The sequence below is a fragment of the Nansenia antarctica genome (genome assembly GCF_963989245.1).
Source record: "Nansenia antarctica genome assembly, chromosome: 2".
Taxonomy (NCBI): Eukaryota; Metazoa; Chordata; class Actinopteri; order Argentiniformes; family Microstomatidae; genus Nansenia; species Nansenia antarctica.
In genome coordinates, this window is record NC_137675.1 from 67,395,986 (window position 1) to 67,416,236 (window position 20,251).

The window sequence follows — 20,251 nt, forward strand, 5'->3', positions numbered from 1 at the left end:
AACAATGTGGAAAAGAAAGAATGAATATGGAAAAGAAAGAATAAATGTGGAAAAGAATAAATACATATAGAAATGTATTGCGGTATACTGTGTGTATTTGTATGTGTATTTGTTCATACATTCATTTATGTGTCTATATATTTATTGTTAATTTTGGCGGACTTGGTCCTCCATACTATACAGGTCGACTCTACTCTCGAACAAAACCTACTTTTTAAACTTATTTTTGAGCTAGGCCAATCAAAGATGTTTAACTTTCACTCGACCATACGACCAAACGGAACCCAGCATTTCATCTATCGATTAAATGGAGCATATTATTTAGGGAGAATTAATCTGTTCCAAACGTTGCATCTCCATCCATTAAGCGATGGGAAACATTGACTATAGAAAATAATATATTTGTTTGTATAGACATTATAAAATGTTTTGGCATTTGTTGGGTAGGCTACATTCGACTACATGTTCTAAGTTCGTGCATTACCTGTTTGCAGCCCTTTTTCATGTTTGAGGTATGTTGTCGAACCCTAACCCTTCCCGTACTCAACTGAAAGTCACACTCTGCACTATGAGTTCCGGGGGTCAGTTTCCCAAAAGCTTCGTAGTTGTCGTTCTTAATTTCTCCCGACAACCCAGCAAGATAACAATCAGCCAATCTTCTGTGCGTAACTAACGAAATTCAGGATGGAGGCGGTTACAGTCCAGGTTTTTATTTTATTATTTCAATCCCATTTACCAAATGGGAAAAAAAAAATACAAACTAAGCATTGTACATAAGGCTAAATATAAAAACAAACAACTGAACAACTTGTGCGAGTAGGTAAACTTAAACAGATAATACAAATATAAATGTATAAAAGAGAGAGTTAAATAAACAAATATAAACGTTTATAAAAATCCTATAGCTTAGAAAAACTGTGGATATGATGTGGAAAAACAGAGATTTCTAAAAAGGAATACAACTTGAGACACCAATATATGTTAGTATTCTGAATTTAAACAGGTTTGTGTTTTTTTCTGCATCACTACTTCTTTAGAATAATGACATATATTATTCTGATTTTGGTATACTTATGTTACACTGCAAATTCTAGGTAATAATTTCTGTCACTTTCTAGTTACCAAACAAATCCAAAAAAGGGTGACCACTGAAGTGGCAGTTTCACCATGCTTGTCATCTTACACATCCATGTCAGTACCTAACAATGTCATCCCTTCAAAATTACATATTTACCACCCTTTTCAAATACAATTTCAAATAAAATAAAATAAATATTAAAACATCTTAACAATGGTAGTACCTTTCCATAACCTTTGCAGAGGGGGCGGGAGTAACTATCATAATTAACATTGCCTTCTCATGAACAAAACGTTCATGGGAATTTTTCTTTTCACCTCCACAATAATAATGCTATGTTAACTAACATTTGTCGAGCCATTAGTCTGGTCAATATACATAATTATTTTTACACCCAAGGAGATCACCACAATATACACTGTACCAAAATAGTGGTTATGAGGGAAATTTCTTTGGATTAAAATTCTGAAATATTGTACATTTTCAACATATATGAATTGAATCAGATTCCACACTACCCTAACTGAAAACACTATGCTGATGAGGGTGCTGTTATCACTTGTATCTTGCCACTGTTGTGTGGGACACTTTTTTGTCCACTTTTACCAGCGTTGGGGACATTTGCTGCCATTCTTAATGCAAATACTGCAATTCTAATTACTATCAAAAATAATCTAAAGTAAATAAAGTCTGTGTATAAATGTTTATATAATGTTCTTAAATAAGTGTCCTGTATCAGAATTGATTTAGCACCAATCAGCTAACTAATGCAATAGATAAAGGACACTTTAACTTGACTGAGTTCTGTGTATTTAGAGTGATATGGGTGGCATTCAGCATTTCATAAATGATTATGACACACAAAGTATTCCTATTGTGTCATTGCAACAGACTGACTTATCGTAATGACATACATAGTGAGTACAAGATGCATATGAACTAAAAATAAGATAAGAATAATGAACTCTGATAAAATGATGCAATCTAATGCTTAACTAATTATTTAAGTGCCTCCAGAAACCAAAAATGAATGTTACTGGGATTATTGCTGAACTAAAATTGTGAAGAGACCTAACGGGGGTTGACATTTGAAATGTATTTGAACCAACACTGTGACCAAATAAAACATATTCTTGTGCATAAAGAACTACCGTATACAGTATGCGAGTAGTATAACATCACAATTAATTCCTTCTTTGTTATAAAATAAAAAACTATGCATTAGGATTGTGTCAAGTGCTGGCTTTCATGCCTATATTTGCTCATACATATATATGGAGAGAGGGGAGGGAGAGAAAGAGAGAGTGAGAAAGAGAATACACACTCACATGTGAACATACACAAATATAAACAAATATCAACACTTATGGTGGAATGGTTGAGGACCTGGTAGCAGAGGTGACGCTGAAACCGCATTGGTAGTATGGTCACTTTGTTTCCCCAGCAGGTGAGGACCCCAAATGAGGAGACTTTGGTGACACCTGAAGTAGGTAAAAACAAAACAAAAAGAAAAACTTTGAAATCATCACCCGGAACATATCAGAGTGTGAGTGTATATATGCGTGTGTGTGTGTGTGTGTGTGTGTGTGTGTGTGTGTGTGTGTGTGAAATACGGTACACATATCTTGAATGGAGATGTGGGGCTTGCTCTTTTTGTGAGTACTCACACCAGTCTACAGAGATAGTGTGAGTAGGCAATATCTGCTCCAATCCATCATTGAAACCGAAACTAGCCATATTTTAATTATGTATGTATGTATATATTTTAATTATATTTAATATTGAAATATTTGGAAAAGTGTATATTTGATTATAACTACATGACATGGCTAATAGTAAGGAATCTGACTGTAAACCAACAACTGTTAAAAGCAGTAGTAGACCACCTGATGTTAGTCTTGACCAGATAATGTATGTTTTTATTATGCTCATAATAATCATTTACTGTTGTTTTTAATCTGTTTCTTTTTCTTTCTTTTGCACTGTATTGCTGATGTCTTAGTTGTTTTAATTTTTAATCTGTTCTTTTACGCTGTATTGTACAGCACTTTCAAATGCATTCTTATGTATGAAAGGTGCTATATTAATAAAGCTTATTACTATTATTATTACTCACAGGGGAAGGAGGCTTGGCAAAGTTGAGGTGAGCATAGAGAAGCACAGCAATGTCATTCTGACTGGCCTCCAGTGCTATGGACAGGGCTGAACTGCCGTCCTAGTAGAGAGATGATACGAGGTTGGTTACAAGGGGGGTAAGAAAGGCAAGATAAAATACAGTAGGTCAGAGGGAAAGATGAGAGACACAACAACACATGGTTGGGGCAAAAACCTAACACAAACACTGAAGTACAGAGACAGTACTTTTTCAGAATAAAAGTCTGAAACTTTCTTTTTTTCAGAATAAAAGTCTGATTTTTATTTTGCTGAATAAAAATCTGAAAAAAAGTCTGAATAAAAGTAAGAAAATAATAATTTCTGAATAAAAGTCAGAATTTTATTTTTTCAGAATAGACAAACAGACATCTGCATAAATATAGTATGGAAACAGGGGAAAAGAACAAAAAAAAGAGTTAATGCAAAAGGAAGAGGAGAGCAAGGGTGGATTTGTAGACTCGCATTATCTCTGAGGGTGGCAACGCAGCCTGGCACAGACAGCAGCTGGCGTACAATGTCCACATGACCATGCTCACAGGCACACATGAGTGCCGTGGAGCCATCGTCATCACGGATGTTGACCTGCGCCCCACAGGAGAGCAGTGCTCGCACCATGTCCCCTCGCCCATGGCTCACTGCCAGCATCAATGCAGTCTGACCCGCCTACAATCACACAAGAGTTACCCATTAGAGCTGGTCGATAACACGCTTTCTTGACACCAAATCGTATGCCCATTGGCAGCAATAAATACAGCTTGAGGACTAAAGTTAGGATCATTTTAATTCTGTAAGTATGGAGCTTTTATAACGGAGCTAATCTAAACCAGCTGAAACAACCTTTGCACTTCCATTTTGTCAGGGGTTTGGAACGACATTGGTTTGGCTGGCCCTGGCCATGCAGGAGGCCTGTTGGCCAGTAAGGGGCATACCTGGCTGGCTTTAGCATTGACATCCCCTGTGCGCAGCAGCTGGAGGACGGTGTGAAGGTCACTATCAGAGTGAAAGGCAGCCAGAGCTGTCAGCATGATGGCAGTGTAGCCAGCCTTGTTCTGCTTGTCAGCGTTACATAGGCCTGACAGGGAGATATAAGATGTTTATGGCACCAACTGAAATTCCAGTCGCAGCATTAACAATGAGAGAATTGTATTCTGTAACACCGAATAAAGATGGAAGCTTCATCTGTGGCTTTGTGTCACACTGATTGAGTGAAATAACATTTAGCACTGACGCAGAATCAAATAAAATCAAATCAAATTTTATTTGTATAGCGCATTTCTTACAAGATGCAACTCAATGCGCTTCACACAATGAAAATGTTCAGTCAATCAGTCAATCAATCAATCAATACTGACAGAGCCGCGAGCAGGCAAAAGTAAAAAAAACCTGTATACTATGTAGCCAGGAAAAATTCCCTTGCAGCCCTCTACCAATAGAGCGACTACTAGCCAGTTTGCTTACCAGTACCCAGCGGTCCCCCAGGGGAGGCCAGGACCACCGGCACAAAGCAAGCAAGCAAGGGCAAAAACCTGTACACCATGTATCCAGGAAAAATTCCTTGCATATTATCGGCGTACACACTGTCCATAAATTTTGTGTTGTATTTGCATCGTTCTGCATCCAGTATGGTCACAGGTCCTGCCAAAAGAGAAACTTAAGCACAGTTATGATGCAACAACACAATAGAGACAGTAAAGATGACAGCAATACAACCTGATGGTGGTCCTGGTACACCCTTGTACCGGTTCCAGTACTGCTCTAGGTGCTATTTGGAGCTGACAGTGCCTCATCAGCACCCGGGTCCATTTTCCTGTCAATACAAATCTCAAAAACACGAGTATGGTGTAATGGCCTAGTGATCCTAGTTCTATAATGTCCAATGTCTCCCTTAGTATCAAAAGGCGACATTGAATAAGTAGGTTTTGAGGTCACGCTTAAAAATGTCCTGAGTTTTAGACAACCTCAGGCCCTCAGGTAGGGTGTTCCACAATCTAGGAGCATATATGCTAAAAGCTGATCCTCCAAATCTCTTTGTCCTAGCCTCTGGCACTATTAAAAGTTCCGTGCCACTAGACCGTAGGGGTCTAGCTGGTGTGTATCTTATGAGCATGTCCACCATGTAATTGGGTGCATCACAGTGAAGTGATTTATAAACTAGTAAAAGGATCTTAAAGTCTATTCTATGACTGACAGGGAGCCAGTGTAGTGATCTCAAGACAGGTGTGATGTGCGCTCTCCGTTTGGTCCTAGTAAGGACACGAGCAGCAGCATTTTGAACCATTTGTAGTCTATTTATCATTTTTTTGGGGAGACCTGTCAGGAGAGCATTACAGTAATCTAGCCTACTAGTAACAAACGCATGCATACATTTTTCAGTGTCTGCCTGGGAGAGAAATGATTGTACCTTAGTGATGTTTCTTAGATGGTAGAAGGATGTTTTAATAGTGTTATTAATATGAGTTTCAAAATTTAGATCTGGGTCAATTATGACACCAAGATTCCTGGCCTGACACTTAGTGTTAAGAGCTAGTGTTTTCAAGTGTGCAGATAATTTCTCTCTCCCAGTTTTCTCGCCAATGATCAATACCTCTGTTTTTTCTTGATTGAGTTGGAGAAAGTTTTGTGTCATCCAAATATTAATATCGGCAATACAGTCTCTCAGGTGGTCGATCATCTTGTAGTCGTTGGGAGTTACTGAGATATAAAGCTGAGTGTCGTCAGCATAGCTGTGGTAGTTAACGCTATGCTTCTTGATAACAGAACTGAGGGGTAGCATGTATAGGCTAAAAAGCAACGGTCCTAAAATGGACCCCTGGGGAACTCCACAGGTTGTGCTATAATTTTTTGACTTATGGTCACCAAGGGCTACAAAGTAATCACGGTCAGCCAGGTAAGTCCTGAACCAGTTTAAGACCGGACCTGAGAGGCCAACCCAGTTTTCAAGTCTCTCAATAAGTATGGAGTGGTCTACCGTATCAAAGGCTGCACTTAAGTCTAAGAGTACAAGAATCGAGAGTTTTTTCGAGTCTGCATTTATCCTAAGGTCATTAGTTACCTTAAGCAAAGCGGTTTCTGTGCTGTGGTATGATCGGAAACCTGACTGAAGTGGGTCATACCTATTATTTAGGACTAAGAATTCATGAAGCTGTCTATACGCTGCCTTTTCTAAAATTTTGCTTAGAAAAGTGAGATTGGATATTGGTCTACAGTTTTTTGGATCAGAAGGGTCTAGGTTACTTTTCTTCAGGGTGGGTCTAACCAGGGCAGTTTTTAGCGCCGCTGGAAATATCCCTTTAAGTAGGGAGTGATTTACAATGCCTAGTATGTCATCAGACACAGATTCAAAAATGTCCTTAAAAAAGGTGGTAGGAATAGGGTCAAGAGGACACGTAGACGGTTTAAGCTGTGACACAATTTTACCTAGTGTTTCCGTACTAATCATGGTGAACATGCTCATAGTCATGTTCTGTGGTGGCGGATCTGTGGTGCTACACAAACCTAGTCTTTCCTGAGTAATACACATTCTAATATTTGTTATCTTATCCCTGAAGTGGGCTGCAAATTCCTCGCATTTGGTGACAGAGGCTGCGCCGTCTAGAGTCCTAGGAGCAGGGTTTACAAGGCAATCAATTGTCGAGAACAAGACCCTGGGGTTATTCTTGTTTGTAGATATTATCTTTGAGAAGTGATTTTTCCTAGCATTTCGCATTGCCAAGTTAAAGGCAGATAGATGTTCTTTAAAAATATTCTGATCAATCTGTAGTTTGCTCTTTCTCCATCTGCGCTCAGCTTTTCTACATGTTCTCTTTAAGAGATTTATTTCACTGTTTCGCCATGGTGCTCTCCTCTTGGCTCCAACCTTTTTTAGTTTGGTAGGTGCCAGGGAGTCTAGGGCCATTTTTACTTTATTGTTAAAGGTAATTACTAAGTCGTTTTCACATAACGTGGGAGTTGTGTGATTACTGTTCATTAAAGCTTTGAAATGTTCAGCCACTGCAGGGGTAAGATAACGTTTTTTAACAACACGTTCAGCATTGCTTTCAGCTTTACGTGTTACAATGGTAAAGAAAATACAGAAATGGTCAGAGAGGGCCAGGTCGCTGATACCTGATATTGAGACCTCAAGACCCTTTGTAATCACAAGATCAAGGGTATGGCCATGATTGTGGGTGGGTTCATTGACATGTTGGACAAAATCCATAGATTCCAAGAGGTCAATAAATTCCCTAGCCCTCAAGTCAGCCTCATTATCAACATGAAAGTTAAAATCACCAGTGATAATAATCCTATCATAGTTGGGATGGATAATGGATAGGAACTCAGAGAAGTCAGGTAGGAAGGTAGGGGCTGGTTTCGGCGGCCTGTATACAGTTACCGTAAGAATAGGTGGTTGGCATGCCATAACTGTGGCATGATATTCAAAGGAGGAGAATATATCAAAGGATATGCTCCTGCAGTTTAGGTTATTTGAAGCTATGATATAGAAGACAAACACACAAACAAATCAACACTCAGCTAAACTGACAGTTTGTAACCTACTGTACTATATACACCAGGGGAGGCTGGTGGAGGTAGAAATCGAAGGACGGGCTCATTGTAAAGCATGTATTGGAATAAGGAATGGTATCAAACACAGGTTCCCAGACTCACCAGTGTCCAGCAGCAGTTTGACCACGGGGAAGTTGGAGTGAGAGACGGTGTAGTGCAGAGCTGTGTTGCCATTGCCGTCGGCCATGTTAACCACAAACTCCAGCAGCTGTGGGGAGATGGAGGCGAAGGTGTCCATGTGGGCCCTGACCACAGCTGTGTCCGCTGCCTTGTGACAGGACACACGTAGCCACTCCTGCAGAACTGTGGTGTAGGCTGTCCTCTGAGGCAGTAACATACAAGACTGGTCTGAGACAAACTCACAATACACATATGAAAACAATCATACATATTAAAAAAAAAATATATATATATATATATATAAAATATAATATAATATGTATAAAATATAAAACGTATATAAAAAGCACACTGTTAGACCCAGTCACCAGACATAGTACTCTAGAGTCTAGAGTCTAGAGTAGACTACAAGGATAAGTGAATGGAAGAGAAGACCATACCGCCCCCTGCTGGCTGAAGGCATTGGTTTCACCAAGGGCTTTCTGAAGGGCATGAAGAGCTGCCATGAGGCTGTCACTCAGCTCCACTCTAAGAGAGATTTAATGAAAATAAAATTAAATAAAAACATCAGTCAGTGACCCACATGAACAATATCATAAAGTGTTTCTAACTAGCCACACAGGCTTACCTGCTTTGTTGGTTGGACAGAGTGGATGATGCATCACTTGGATTGTGTTCAGGTGCTGGCTTTGAGGCAGATGATTGGATCATCGTCTGCTGGGAGTTTTGTTCAGTGGCTGGTGATGGGGTGGCCCCATGCTGTGGGGTGAGGTCAGTAGTTTGTGACTGGACGGTATCTTGTGTATTGGTGACATCAGTGGTTTTTGATTGCATGACACTCAGCTTTGCTTCAGCGTCAGTGGCTTTTGATTGGATTACATTTTGCTGGAATGCATAACAGGTTGTTGATGACTGGACAGTGCTCTGTTCGAGATTGGCTTCAGTGCTAGGAGAGGTACTCTTGTGAAGGACTGTGTCTGTGACTGATGATTGGTTGATATTCTCCTGAGGGGCACAGTCATTGGCTGGCGACTGGGAAGTGAAGATGGGGTCAGAGGCTTGTGGCTCAGAAGCACATTGTTGCATGGCTGCGTCCGTAGCTGGAGATTGGGTGGCCCTGTGCTGTAGTCCTGTGTCTACCGCTACTGATTGGCTGGTGCTCTGCTCAGCTGCAGGGTCAGTGGCTGGTGGTTGGACGGTAATCTGCTGAGTTGTGGAGTTGGTTGCTGGGGGTACCTCTGTGGAGGAGACTGTAGCAGCTGTGGTTTGCTGGTGTTGGGCTGCAGACTCTGGCAGTTTCTCTCTAGCCTCGTGATACTCACTAGCATCGCTCTCCTCCTCGGAACTCTCACTGCTGCTGTCCTCTGAGGACGTAGACTCATACCTGCAGGATGAATGTGTCAGTCAACTGAACTCATTGATACCCTCATTTACTTACATATGAAGAAAGTCATTTACATAACAGCAATTAATAAACACAGCTTGTGTCATACATTACACACACAAACACACACACACACACACACACACACACACACACTCTCTAATACTAACACATAGCATCATTCCATAACTCTCACGTACCCCCCATTGACTCCAATAAACTGCAGGTTCTTCTTGGTTGAGGGAGAGCCAGGTTCTCCTTCTGCTTTGCGCTTCATTATGGACCTCAGGGCGGACTGGGGAGAGGCTGAGGCTGGAGAAAAGACCCACCAATTACAATTAGGGGTCCATAGTTATAGTGAGGGTTAAGGAAGATGAGAGGTTTTCTGACTGCCAGTGAGCTAGAGAGACATGTGTATGTCCTGTGACATGCTTATGATGAGTGGGTTGAGTTTTGTGGGTTTTAATAATGGCCCATATGTTAAAGATTGAGCTCCAGTTACCTGGTTTTGATACGTCCTCTTGAGACTGGACAGCTTCTATGGCTGTGTGTGTCTCTCCCTCCTTCAAATTCAGTGAAGCCATCTGATTACCAACAGTCTCCATGGCAATAGCAGGATTAGTTACAGGCACAGAGGAGGACACCTCACTTCTCAGGACCTCCCGTATCTGCTTGGAACTGATTGCAATTGGCAGCTCAACAGGTGGTTCTGGAGGAAGGACAAAGAGGACAAAGACACCAATAAACAAAAAAACACAAAAACAAAACGTTATTATGCCGATGTGCTGTGTGTCTAACGTTACAAGCTGATTTGTGACAGCCGCGCATTGACATATTTCCATGTCTGATGTCAAATGTCTGATGTACTAATGTCATTTCAATGCATTATAGACCTTTTCTTTACAACAAGCATAACAAAGAAAGATCGCTATTATGCCGATATTGTGCCTATGCAGCGCCCCATGGAAGTGTCAAGCACAGCCATCCCATAAGGAGCGCGATTCACATCGAGATGTACATTCCTGTTTAGAAATAAAAGATTACCTGTGGCGTTTGACAGCGGATGATGATAGACATATTTAATGTTAAGTTATCTATCTAACGTTAGGCTGATGTGTGCATGATAGACGCGCATGACCTATGTCCATGTTTTATTTACAGCTATGGCACGTATTAAACCAAAACAACCCGCAATCCTATCCGAGCATTTGTTATTATGTACTAGTATATGTGCCATTTTTGTTGGAGGGCAGTCGCTCCTAGCTGTGTCGATCGTGATAGGAATGTCGTATCGACACCATTCAAATGGTTTCAGATTCCCTGTCCTCTCCCCTGTCCGGACACATTTGAATTTTCACCGTAGGCCTAAGCCCCGGTAAAGCGACGTTATTAACCCGCAAAGAGTGTGCCCCGGGCACCGTCTTTGTCCATTAATAACACCGGCTAGGAAGGTGGTAAAAACAAAATACTGATTTGCTAACTTCACCATCGCTATACGGTCATTTTAAGCCGTCAACCACCCCGCTGGCAAACCCGGGAAGTTATGTTTCGAACCCCGAGAGCATGCATAAATGTCTATCCGGAAAGAGTGCACTCTCCCCGGCAGCTGCACGCGCCTCTCCTCGCTAACGCGGAGGTCCAAAGCATAATAACGCATACATGACATAAAAGCATGTCTATAAATGCTTTCATAGGGGGGAAAAAACTAAACTGTTTTTTTTAACCTTTATTAACTAATGCAGTGGACAGCGGCTGTTTCTCCAGTGTTCCTGTCACATGGGATTTCGTAACGCCATAAAAATATATCTGTGTTGTTATATATATATATATATATACATTACATGTTATAAGGCTGATCTGCGCATGATAGTGCTGCATTTTGACATATTTCATGTTTCCGCCCGTTGATGGTATATGACGCTTTAGTCAGTCCCAATGGTCCAAAAGTCAAGCGCTCCGTAACACAGACGGGGTGAATGTTATGAATGAAAGTGAAAGTTCTGTCACAAAACGCCGTTACGTATCCTCACACATTTTTAAGTGGGTATACGGAAATCCTTGGCCTTTCCTAGTGGGTATACTATACGGCATAGTCCTGCTTATCACCTAGACCAGTGGTTCCCAACCGGGGGTACACGGACCCCTGGGGGTACGTGAGGGGATTGCAGGGGGTACGTGGAAAGATTTTGAATTATAATTTATTTCCCTTTCCAAAAAAATAATTAAATATAGTCGTTTCATAAACCTGTTGTTAAAATTGTACGCTGCAACTTAAGTTCCTCCCCGACAGGTGATGACTGTAACACAAGTGGTAGTCACGTCACATTTAAATCACGTTCACGATCATTTTCGCGCGCAAGTCAGCTAGGCCTGTCAGTATACCGCAAAGATGGACAGATGGCTAAAACCACCAGCTACAGTAACGGTCAGATCAGAGGCAGATCAGACGGTCAGATCAGAGAGAGAAAAAAAAAAAGGACCCCGCTATTATTTGGAAACATATGTTTTGTGGGGATCTACATGTACATCGGCTGATCCACCACAGCCACAGTGCTTTTTCTGTGGCGAAGTCCTGGCTAATAATTCAATGAAGCCAGCCCATTTACAGCGACACCAGAGCACCAAACACCTAGCAACTGTTGGTAAAACTGACGACTTTTTCAAGCGAAAACTGTCAGAGTTCAAGTCAAGTCAGGCTACACTGAAGGAAGCGGCAAGTGTGTCAAGCAAAGCACTGGAGGCGTCCTATGCTGTTTCATTACTGGTGGCTAAGTAAAAAAACAAACATTCAATCGCCGAAGATCTGATTTTGCCTGCCGCTATGATTTTGGCTAAAACTATGCTGGACAAGAAAGCAGCTGACGCGCTCAAGTTGGTACCATTATCAAACAATACCGTCTCCCGTCGGATTGATCAGCCATAAATATTGTCGGACAAGTGGTGGATAAAATGAAGCAAGCAAGTCAGTTCGCTTTGCAATTAGATAAAAAGACCGACGTTAGTGGGGAGGCTCAGCTGCTGGCTTTTGTGCGTTATAAAGAAGAGTCGGACATAAATGAGTATATCTTGTTTTGCAAGACGCTGCCAGGAAAGATAATTGTTGAGGTAGTGGCGGTTGAGGTGAATCAGTTGCGATTTCTAATGGCCTGCGCATAGAAACTGTTCAAAATCGAGTTAGTATAAAGCGATTTTGCAGTATTTCTGTGTGTGCCTGTGTATTTGCCTTGGGATTCGGCTGCCATCTTTTTCTCCAAGGCTGCAATTCTCTTTTATATCAGCAGAGGTAGCAAGGGGGCACACACAGTGCTCAACCTTCAGGCTTCAGTGCTGAATTAGATACAGTGGATAAGACTGATATTTGTAACATAATGGGCCGGTTTCAGAGACTAGGCTTAAGCCTAGTCCTGGACTAAATCACACTTTCAATGTAAAATCTCCATTGAAGATGTTTTTAAATCTAGGACTAGGCAAGCCTTGTCTGTGAAACCGGCCCAATGTGTTTATATATAGGCTATATATAGCAATAGTGATACATAAGATATGTATATGTACAGACAGTTATGAAAATGATAAACTGTACAGTATGTCTCCCAATCCCTTCAGATTTGTTGGAGCTGAGTTTTTTTTTTTCACAGCGGGTTTACCCAAGTTCCATGCAATAGTGATAAGATATTATGATATGTATAGCCTATGTACAGTTATGAATGATACACAGTGGTGTAGTCTAGTTTTTTCTAGTGGGTATACTGTGATTTTGCCCTCCCAGTCAGAGCGACACCTGTCCCGTAGCGACACCCCATAAGCACCACCACACTCACTTATGCATACAGTATGCATCTACACCGGTGTTTGCTGCCTGGGGGGGGGGGGGGGGGGTGGCATGGACTGTACTTGTACATCAAGCTGCCTCACGCTACAGAAACAGGAGATAGGCTCCTGCCCCTTAAGGGCCGTTAGGCTCGAGAACCATCGGTTCTCAAGGCTACTTATGTGGTCTTGACTACATGTCCACTTTCTCACCTGGTTCTTGCTGTCTCTCTGGTGTGCCGACACCATCCTGCTCTCTCTCATTCTCTCCCTCTCTATCCTCCTCTCTACCTCTTTTGCTGTCAACCAAAAGGCAAATATAACAACCAGAGTATTTATAATTTAATAAGAGGTATACATTGAATTCATATCAAATCATAACATCATTCTAATTTAATATTGGGTTGCTGTGGGCAATGCAGTCAGATACTGTCTTTACTTACTCTCTCACCTGTAAGAAAATCGTATGTCCAACTACAAAAAACAGACATTTCCAATGAGTGAGGGTTTGTTCCAATGCTTCAATCCACTGTCCATGTACTGTAAATATACCATTATGGTATTACCATAAAGCCCAATTCTAGGAGAATAAGAAAGATTGTATATCTACTTTAAGTAAAATAATAAAGTGCATCCAGTTAGCTCTTTAGCTGGCATGTGTGCAGCAGACTAGCTCATCTAATCACCTCTGAGCACGCTAGCTAGCTTGCTAGTTCTTTGACACTATTATTCACATCATGAAACTATAATCAGACACTTTCTAGTCACAATAATAACGACTAATTTGAACCAACTTTCTCTGTCAGAACACAGTAATTATATTTGCTAACGTTTCAACTTGCTTACTTTCTTCTGCAGAGCTTTCACCCTGCAAAAACTCTCTCGGTCAAAACAAAACAAAACAAAAACAAAACCATTCTCCAGCGCGGCACGAAGCTGTGTGTGGAGGTCTGGCCCGCCCACCCCAAGGCAACTGTAGGGGAAATACTGAGAGCATTCTGAACGACTGGTTATGCGATAACAAACACAGAGCTGCCAAGTCTCACGCAATCGCCGTGAGACTCACGCATTTCAACCAGTTCTCACGCTCTCACGCCACATCTCTATTTCTCACGGCGAGAAATAACAATTGTTTTATGGGACTTTTATTTTTGAAATTCCTTGAAAGAAAGCTACCGGACATGAGTTTCGTGGCATCTTTCTGCACGCGCGTTAACTTGAGTCTGCAATCGAAGCGGCAGGCGAGCGCTGATGGAAGAACCTGTGTTCACGCGAGCTGCAAGAACGTAGCAAGCAGTGTTGCCAGTGTTACACCCACCCAGTGGTGTAGTCTACGTGATACGCAGGACTACGCCGTATACCCACTAGGAAAGGACAAGGATTTGCGTATACCCACTAGAAAATGCGCGAGGATACGTAACGGCGTTTTGTGACAGAACTTTCACTTTCATTCATAAAATTCACCCCGTCTGTGTTACGAAGCACTTACTTCGAACTTTCTGACATGTTTGTTATCGCATAACCAGTCGTTCAGAATGCTAGTCTCAGTATTTCCCCTACAGAGCCTTGGGGTGGGCGGGCCGCGAATTTGCGAAACCTAGGATGGTAGGGGGAGGCAGGCAATGAGGGAGTGCTTCGCCAACCAATCAGGTAGCGGTATTGCCCTGCCTCCCCTTACCATCCTAGGTTTCGCAAATTCGCGGTTGGGCCAGACCTCCACACACAGCTTCGTGCCGCTGGAGAATGCTTTTGGTTTGTTTTGTGTGCGCGTGCGACGCGAGAGAGTTTTTGCAGGGTGAAAGCTCTGCAGAAGAAAGTAAGCAAGTTGAAACGTTAGCAAATATAATTACTGTGTTCTGACAGAGAACGTTGGTTCAAATTAGTCGTTATTATTGTGATTAGAAAGTGTCTGATTATAGTTTCATGGTGTGAATAATAGTGTCAAAGAACTAGCAAGCTAGCTAGCTCAGAGGTGATTAGATGAGCTAGTCTGCTGCACACATGCCAGCTAAAGAGCTAACTGGAGGCACTTTATTATTTTACTTAAAGTAGATATACAATCTTTCTTATTCTGCTAGAATTGGGCTTTATGGTAATACCATAATGGTATATTTACAGTACATGGACAGTGGATTGAAGCATTGGAACAAACCCTCACTCATTGGAAATGTCTGTTTTTTGTAGTTGGACATACGATTTTCTTACAGGTGAGAGAGTAAGTAAAGACAGTATCTGACTGCATTGCCCACAGCAACCCAATATTCAATTAGAATTATGTTATGATTTGATATGAATTCAATGTATACCTCTTATTAAATTATAAATACTCTGGTTGTTATGTTTGCCTTTTGGTTGACAGCAAAAGAGGGAAAGAGGAGGATAGGGAGGGAGAGAAGGAGAGAGCAGGATGGTGTCGGCACACCAGAGCGAGAGAGCAAGAACCAGGTGAGAAAGTGGACAGGTAGTCAAGACCACATAAGTAAGTAGCCTTGAGAACCAATGGTTCTGGAGCCTAACGGCCCATAGGGAAGGAGCCTATCTCCTGTTTCTGTAGCGTGAGGCAGCTTGATGTACAAGTACAGTCCATGCCACCCCCCCCCCCCCCCCCAAGGCAGCAAACACTGGTGTAGATGCATACTGTATGCATAAGTGAGTGTGGTGGTGCTTATGGGGTGTCGCTACGGGACAGGTGTCGCTCTGACTGGGAGGGCAAAATCACAGTATACCCACTAGAAAAAACTAGACTACACCACTGCACCCACCATATAGGTCCCTAGCATAAGAATGACAGTTGAGAATGTACTTTAAATAGAAAATAGTTTTATTACATTAGTTCACAATCCAGGCCCACATTGACCTCTCTCCAAAGAACCTCAGTTATTGTTACCAGGGCAGGTGTTATATTCACTGCACACCATAGGCTACACACTGTAGAAAAGGGTTGTTCACTGCACACCATAGGCTACACACTGTAGAAAAGGGTTGTTCACTGCAATCATCTATAAATATAGCACACTCAAACCTGCCCTGATGGTCGAACTGGGATTAACCCGGTGAAGTGGCAATGGTGGGGGAAAAGCGGATTTAAATAACAAATAAACAAACAAACAAACAAAAAGAAAAACTAGTCCGCCCCGCTACCGGCACACTTGCCCAGGCGGACTAGATAAGAACATAAACTTTAACCAAACAAAATGTCTCACGGCAAGAGCAGCTGGCCGCACTGATGCTCTGGAGGAAACACAAATGAACAATCTTAAAACACTATTACCGACATATTAAAATACATAATGATTCAATTTACATGACGAATACATTAAAATACCTGGTACGTCGATGGCAGCGTCCTACCAGCGACTACCAGCCGCCTTCAACCCAGCAGGGAAGTAGGTGACCTGTAATACATCACACCATCAATATTACATACAATCAAAGAAATAATATAAAACACTACGCACAGAAAATAGCCATAGGCTGCGGCCTACCTCTTGATCTCTGCCTGTCAGCATGGAGTAAGGTGTGCAACTACCTTACCTCCGACCTGATCACACGGCTGCGCTCCGGCGTTCCCCCTAAGGTGAGCCCTAAGTGCTTTCCTTTGGGCACCTCCCCTTTTCCTATTGGCGCCACCCGCCACACCAGATTGGGCTACTTTTGGTCACACTGGACGGGTGGATTCGGCAGCTTTTAGACCGGTTGGGCTGGACATTGTCAATTCCGTCTGGCAACCGTGGTAGCAAAATATGTGCATACATTACAACATCGTATCTGGTAGCCTACTGGACTGGGTTGCACCAATATGGCCTAAGTCATTACTAAATGCAGGCATTTAGTAGTTACTAAACCCCTAGTTGTTACTAGTTAGTTTCAAACTAGTTGTTTACTAATTTCGGTTGCACCACGCCAATCTTTTGCCAATCTTAGCTACTCAGTTTTGGTAACTGTTTTTTGTTTCTCTACTGTAACATAACCAGGTACATTAATAATAATAATAATAATTAATAATTACAATTTACAATACAAATACAACAATTGGGGGTCCCTCAAAAAAAATATGGGTGCGCCGTGCGCGCACAAAATCACCCACCAAGCCCTCATTCGGACCCAGGAAAACCCCTGGTATGTACTGTATAACATGATAGCCATCTATGAGCAATGCACTGTATATAAGATGATGACCACGGGTCTTCCTGCTGCTGACCAAGGGGCTGAGTCCTGTTGATGGGGCCCATTTTTCTTTTAGAGTCTGTAGGCTACTGTATTTGTTTATTAAGATTTCATAAATATGATATATTGTCTGAATTGTTTTCTTGTTTTATAAAATGTTATTATTTATTATTTATTATTTTCATTTCTTGTGCTGGTTTATTATGAACAACATGTAAAATTGCAGGAAACTAGCACAAATAATTGGGTGGGAGAGAGGGGCCGCCGCTGCCAAAACGTGCACAGTTTTTGTTACATATAGGCATATGTTAGTAGCCTGTGTTACAGGGACACCTAGGGGTGACCTGATAATGTTGCATGTAAGACCCGGATGTTGTATGTGGGCGTGCGCGGGAGGAACCGCAGTTTAATAAAAGTCATACTGAAACATGGAGTCAGAAGCGGGATCTAAGTAAAAATAAAAATAAAATAAAGACGCTTAAAGAAATGAAACGCCATGGCAAGCAACAGCATCCCCGCGCCCGATGGTATGCGCATGACTGGTGATCTGGCGAAAAACTGGGAAGTTTTCCGTGCAGAGTTTGAGGACTTTTTGCTCGCTACCGGACTGAGCGAGAAGTCGAAGCTGATCAAGGCAGCCACGCTGAGACGGCTGATGGGAAGTGAGTGCCGTCATGTGTACACACATAGCCTCACGTTGACGGAGGATGAACAGAAGGACCCAAAAGCGATTATGGACGCTTTGGGGGTTTACTTCAAACCGGCGAGAAACGTCATTTATGAGAGGTACATGTTTGGAAGCTGCAAACAAGAGGCTGATGAGCCAATAGACAGTTTCCTGACAAAGCTTAAGGAGAGAGCATCGTCATGCGAATACCGTGCGCTGAAGGACGAGCTGGTTCGTGACAGGTTCGTGCTGGGTGTTGCGAGTGAGGGCACCAGGAGGCGTCTGCTACGCGAACGTGAATTGACGTTACACACAGCGACTGAAATCTGTAGGCTCGCTGAGCTAACCGAGAGACACATGAGAGTGATGGCCCCGCTAGCACAGACGGACAATGTGAATGCCGCGGACAGGCAGAGTGAGAGGCGCGCACATCAAAGGAAAACAGCGCCAGCAGAGAGAGAGCCACAGTGCAGCTGCAAATACTGTGGAGGCAGCCACAAACGGGGCAGGGAGCAGTGCCCAGCCTACGGTAAGACATGCCGGATATGTGGCATAGCAAATCACTTTGCCAAGGTATGCCAGGCTGGCAGCAAGGCTGACAAAATAAAAAAAGTGAATGTGCTTGAAAATGATGAGCAAAGAGAAGATGACTAAGATACTGATGATAGACTGTTTCTAGTAACTGAATGTGTCAATACTGCAAAGGCCCAGCAGGGGCGCAAGTGGTTTGTGAATCTATGGCTGAATGAGAAAAGGCAACAGTGTCAGCTGGATACAGGCTCCACCTGCAATGTCATGGGCCGCAAGATTAAAGAGAAGCTGTCACCCAGAGCGGCGCTAGGCCCGAGCGCAGCCAAGTTAAAGTTATACTCTGGGGAAATCATGCCATCACTGGGGAAATTCCACACTGAATGTGTCATCCGGGGAGAAAAGCACAACCTCACATTTGAAATAGTCGACACAGAGCAAAAGCCTCTTCTCGGGGGGGGGCACATGCGAACGTCTGGGCCTCGTATCCTTCACCGTTCCAGATGAACTCCACACAGTTGATGCAAGCCAATCTGTGCCCCTCACCAAAGATCAGCTGCTGAGAGACTATCATGACGTTTTCAATGACCCAATCGAGTCAGTCCCGGGCGAGATACACTTCGAGCTGGATCCTGATGTGACGCCGGTGCAGTGCGCGCCGAGGAATGTTCCAGTGGCTCTGAAGGCGAGAGTCAAGGAGGAACTTGACAGACATGTCAAGGTCGGCAACATTGCGCCGGTGACTGAGCCGACAGCATGGATAAGTAACATGGTGACTGTCGCAAAGCCAGAGAAAATAAGAATCTGTATCGATCCAAAGCCTCTCAACCGAGCGCTGCTGAGGTCTCACTACCATATGCCTACGCTGGAAGATGTGTTGTACAAGTTGCCCAAGGCTCGCCTCTTCACGTTGGCAGACGCTCGTGTTGCCTTTTTACAGTGCAAGCTTGACGACGCGAGCAGCCGTCTGACGACCTTCTGGACACCGTGGGGTCGGATGAGATGGCTCAAGCTCCCTTTCGGAGTCTCAGTAGCGCCTGAGATGTACCAGCGCAAGCAACACGAGCTGCTATCGGGCCTGGCCGGCATCGAACCGATCGCGGATGATATCCTGGTGGTTGGGTGTGGCGATACGGATGCCGAGGCCGAACTGGACCATGACAGAAACTTGAGTGCTCTCATGGAACGATGCAGAGCAGTGGGACTCAGGCTGAGTGAACGCAAGCTACAGTTCAAGCTCAAAGCCGTACACTTCCACGGCCACATTCTGTCCTCGGAGGGACTGAAAATCGACCCAGAGAAGACACGGGCCGTGCTGGAAATGCCGACACCCACCGACGTGAAAGCAGTGCAGCGCTTTATTGGGTTCGTGACGTACCTTGCAAAGTTTCTGCCAAAGCTCTCGGAGGTCTAAGAGCCGCTCCGCAGGCTCTTGGATAAGGACGTCATGTGGCACTGGTTGCCCAAACACGAAGATGCAGTGTGCGGAGTGAAGCGTATGGTCACCTGCACGCCCGTCCTCAAGTACTATGATATCACAAAGCCTGTCACGGTCCAGAGCGATGCCAGCATGACCGGGCTGGGGGGCTGTTTGTTACAAGGGGGACAGCCGGTGGCTTTTGCATCGAGGGCACTAACGCCGACAGAGCAAAACTACGCTCAGATTGAGAAGGAGTGTTTGAGCAGTCTTTGCCTGCCAGAGATTCCACCAGTACCTGTATGGCAGGGAGGCTATCACTGCAGAAACAGACCACAAGCCGCTTATCACAATATTCAAGAAGCCCCTCCTGAGCGCACCGAA

At 43.2% G+C, this 20,251-nt stretch overlaps 1 protein-coding gene across 1 annotated transcript; it reads right to left on the reverse strand.

The window, feature by feature from the left end:
- Positions 1-720: 720 nt before the first annotated feature.
- kank2 (KN motif and ankyrin repeat domains 2) lies at positions 721-11,372 on the reverse strand (the record flags this gene model as incomplete). The annotated part of the gene is made up of 10 exons (XM_080523324.1): positions 721-2,559; positions 3,195-3,293; positions 3,695-3,895; positions 4,162-4,304; positions 7,880-8,099; positions 8,338-8,425; positions 8,526-9,281; positions 9,482-9,593; positions 9,784-9,990; positions 11,363-11,372. The coding sequence occupies 10 exons, from the start codon at positions 11,370-11,372 to the stop codon at positions 2,506-2,508; spliced, it is 1,890 nt and encodes a 629-aa protein (XP_080379450.1). The 3' UTR covers positions 721-2,505.
- Positions 11,373-20,251: the final 8,879 nt, after the last annotated feature.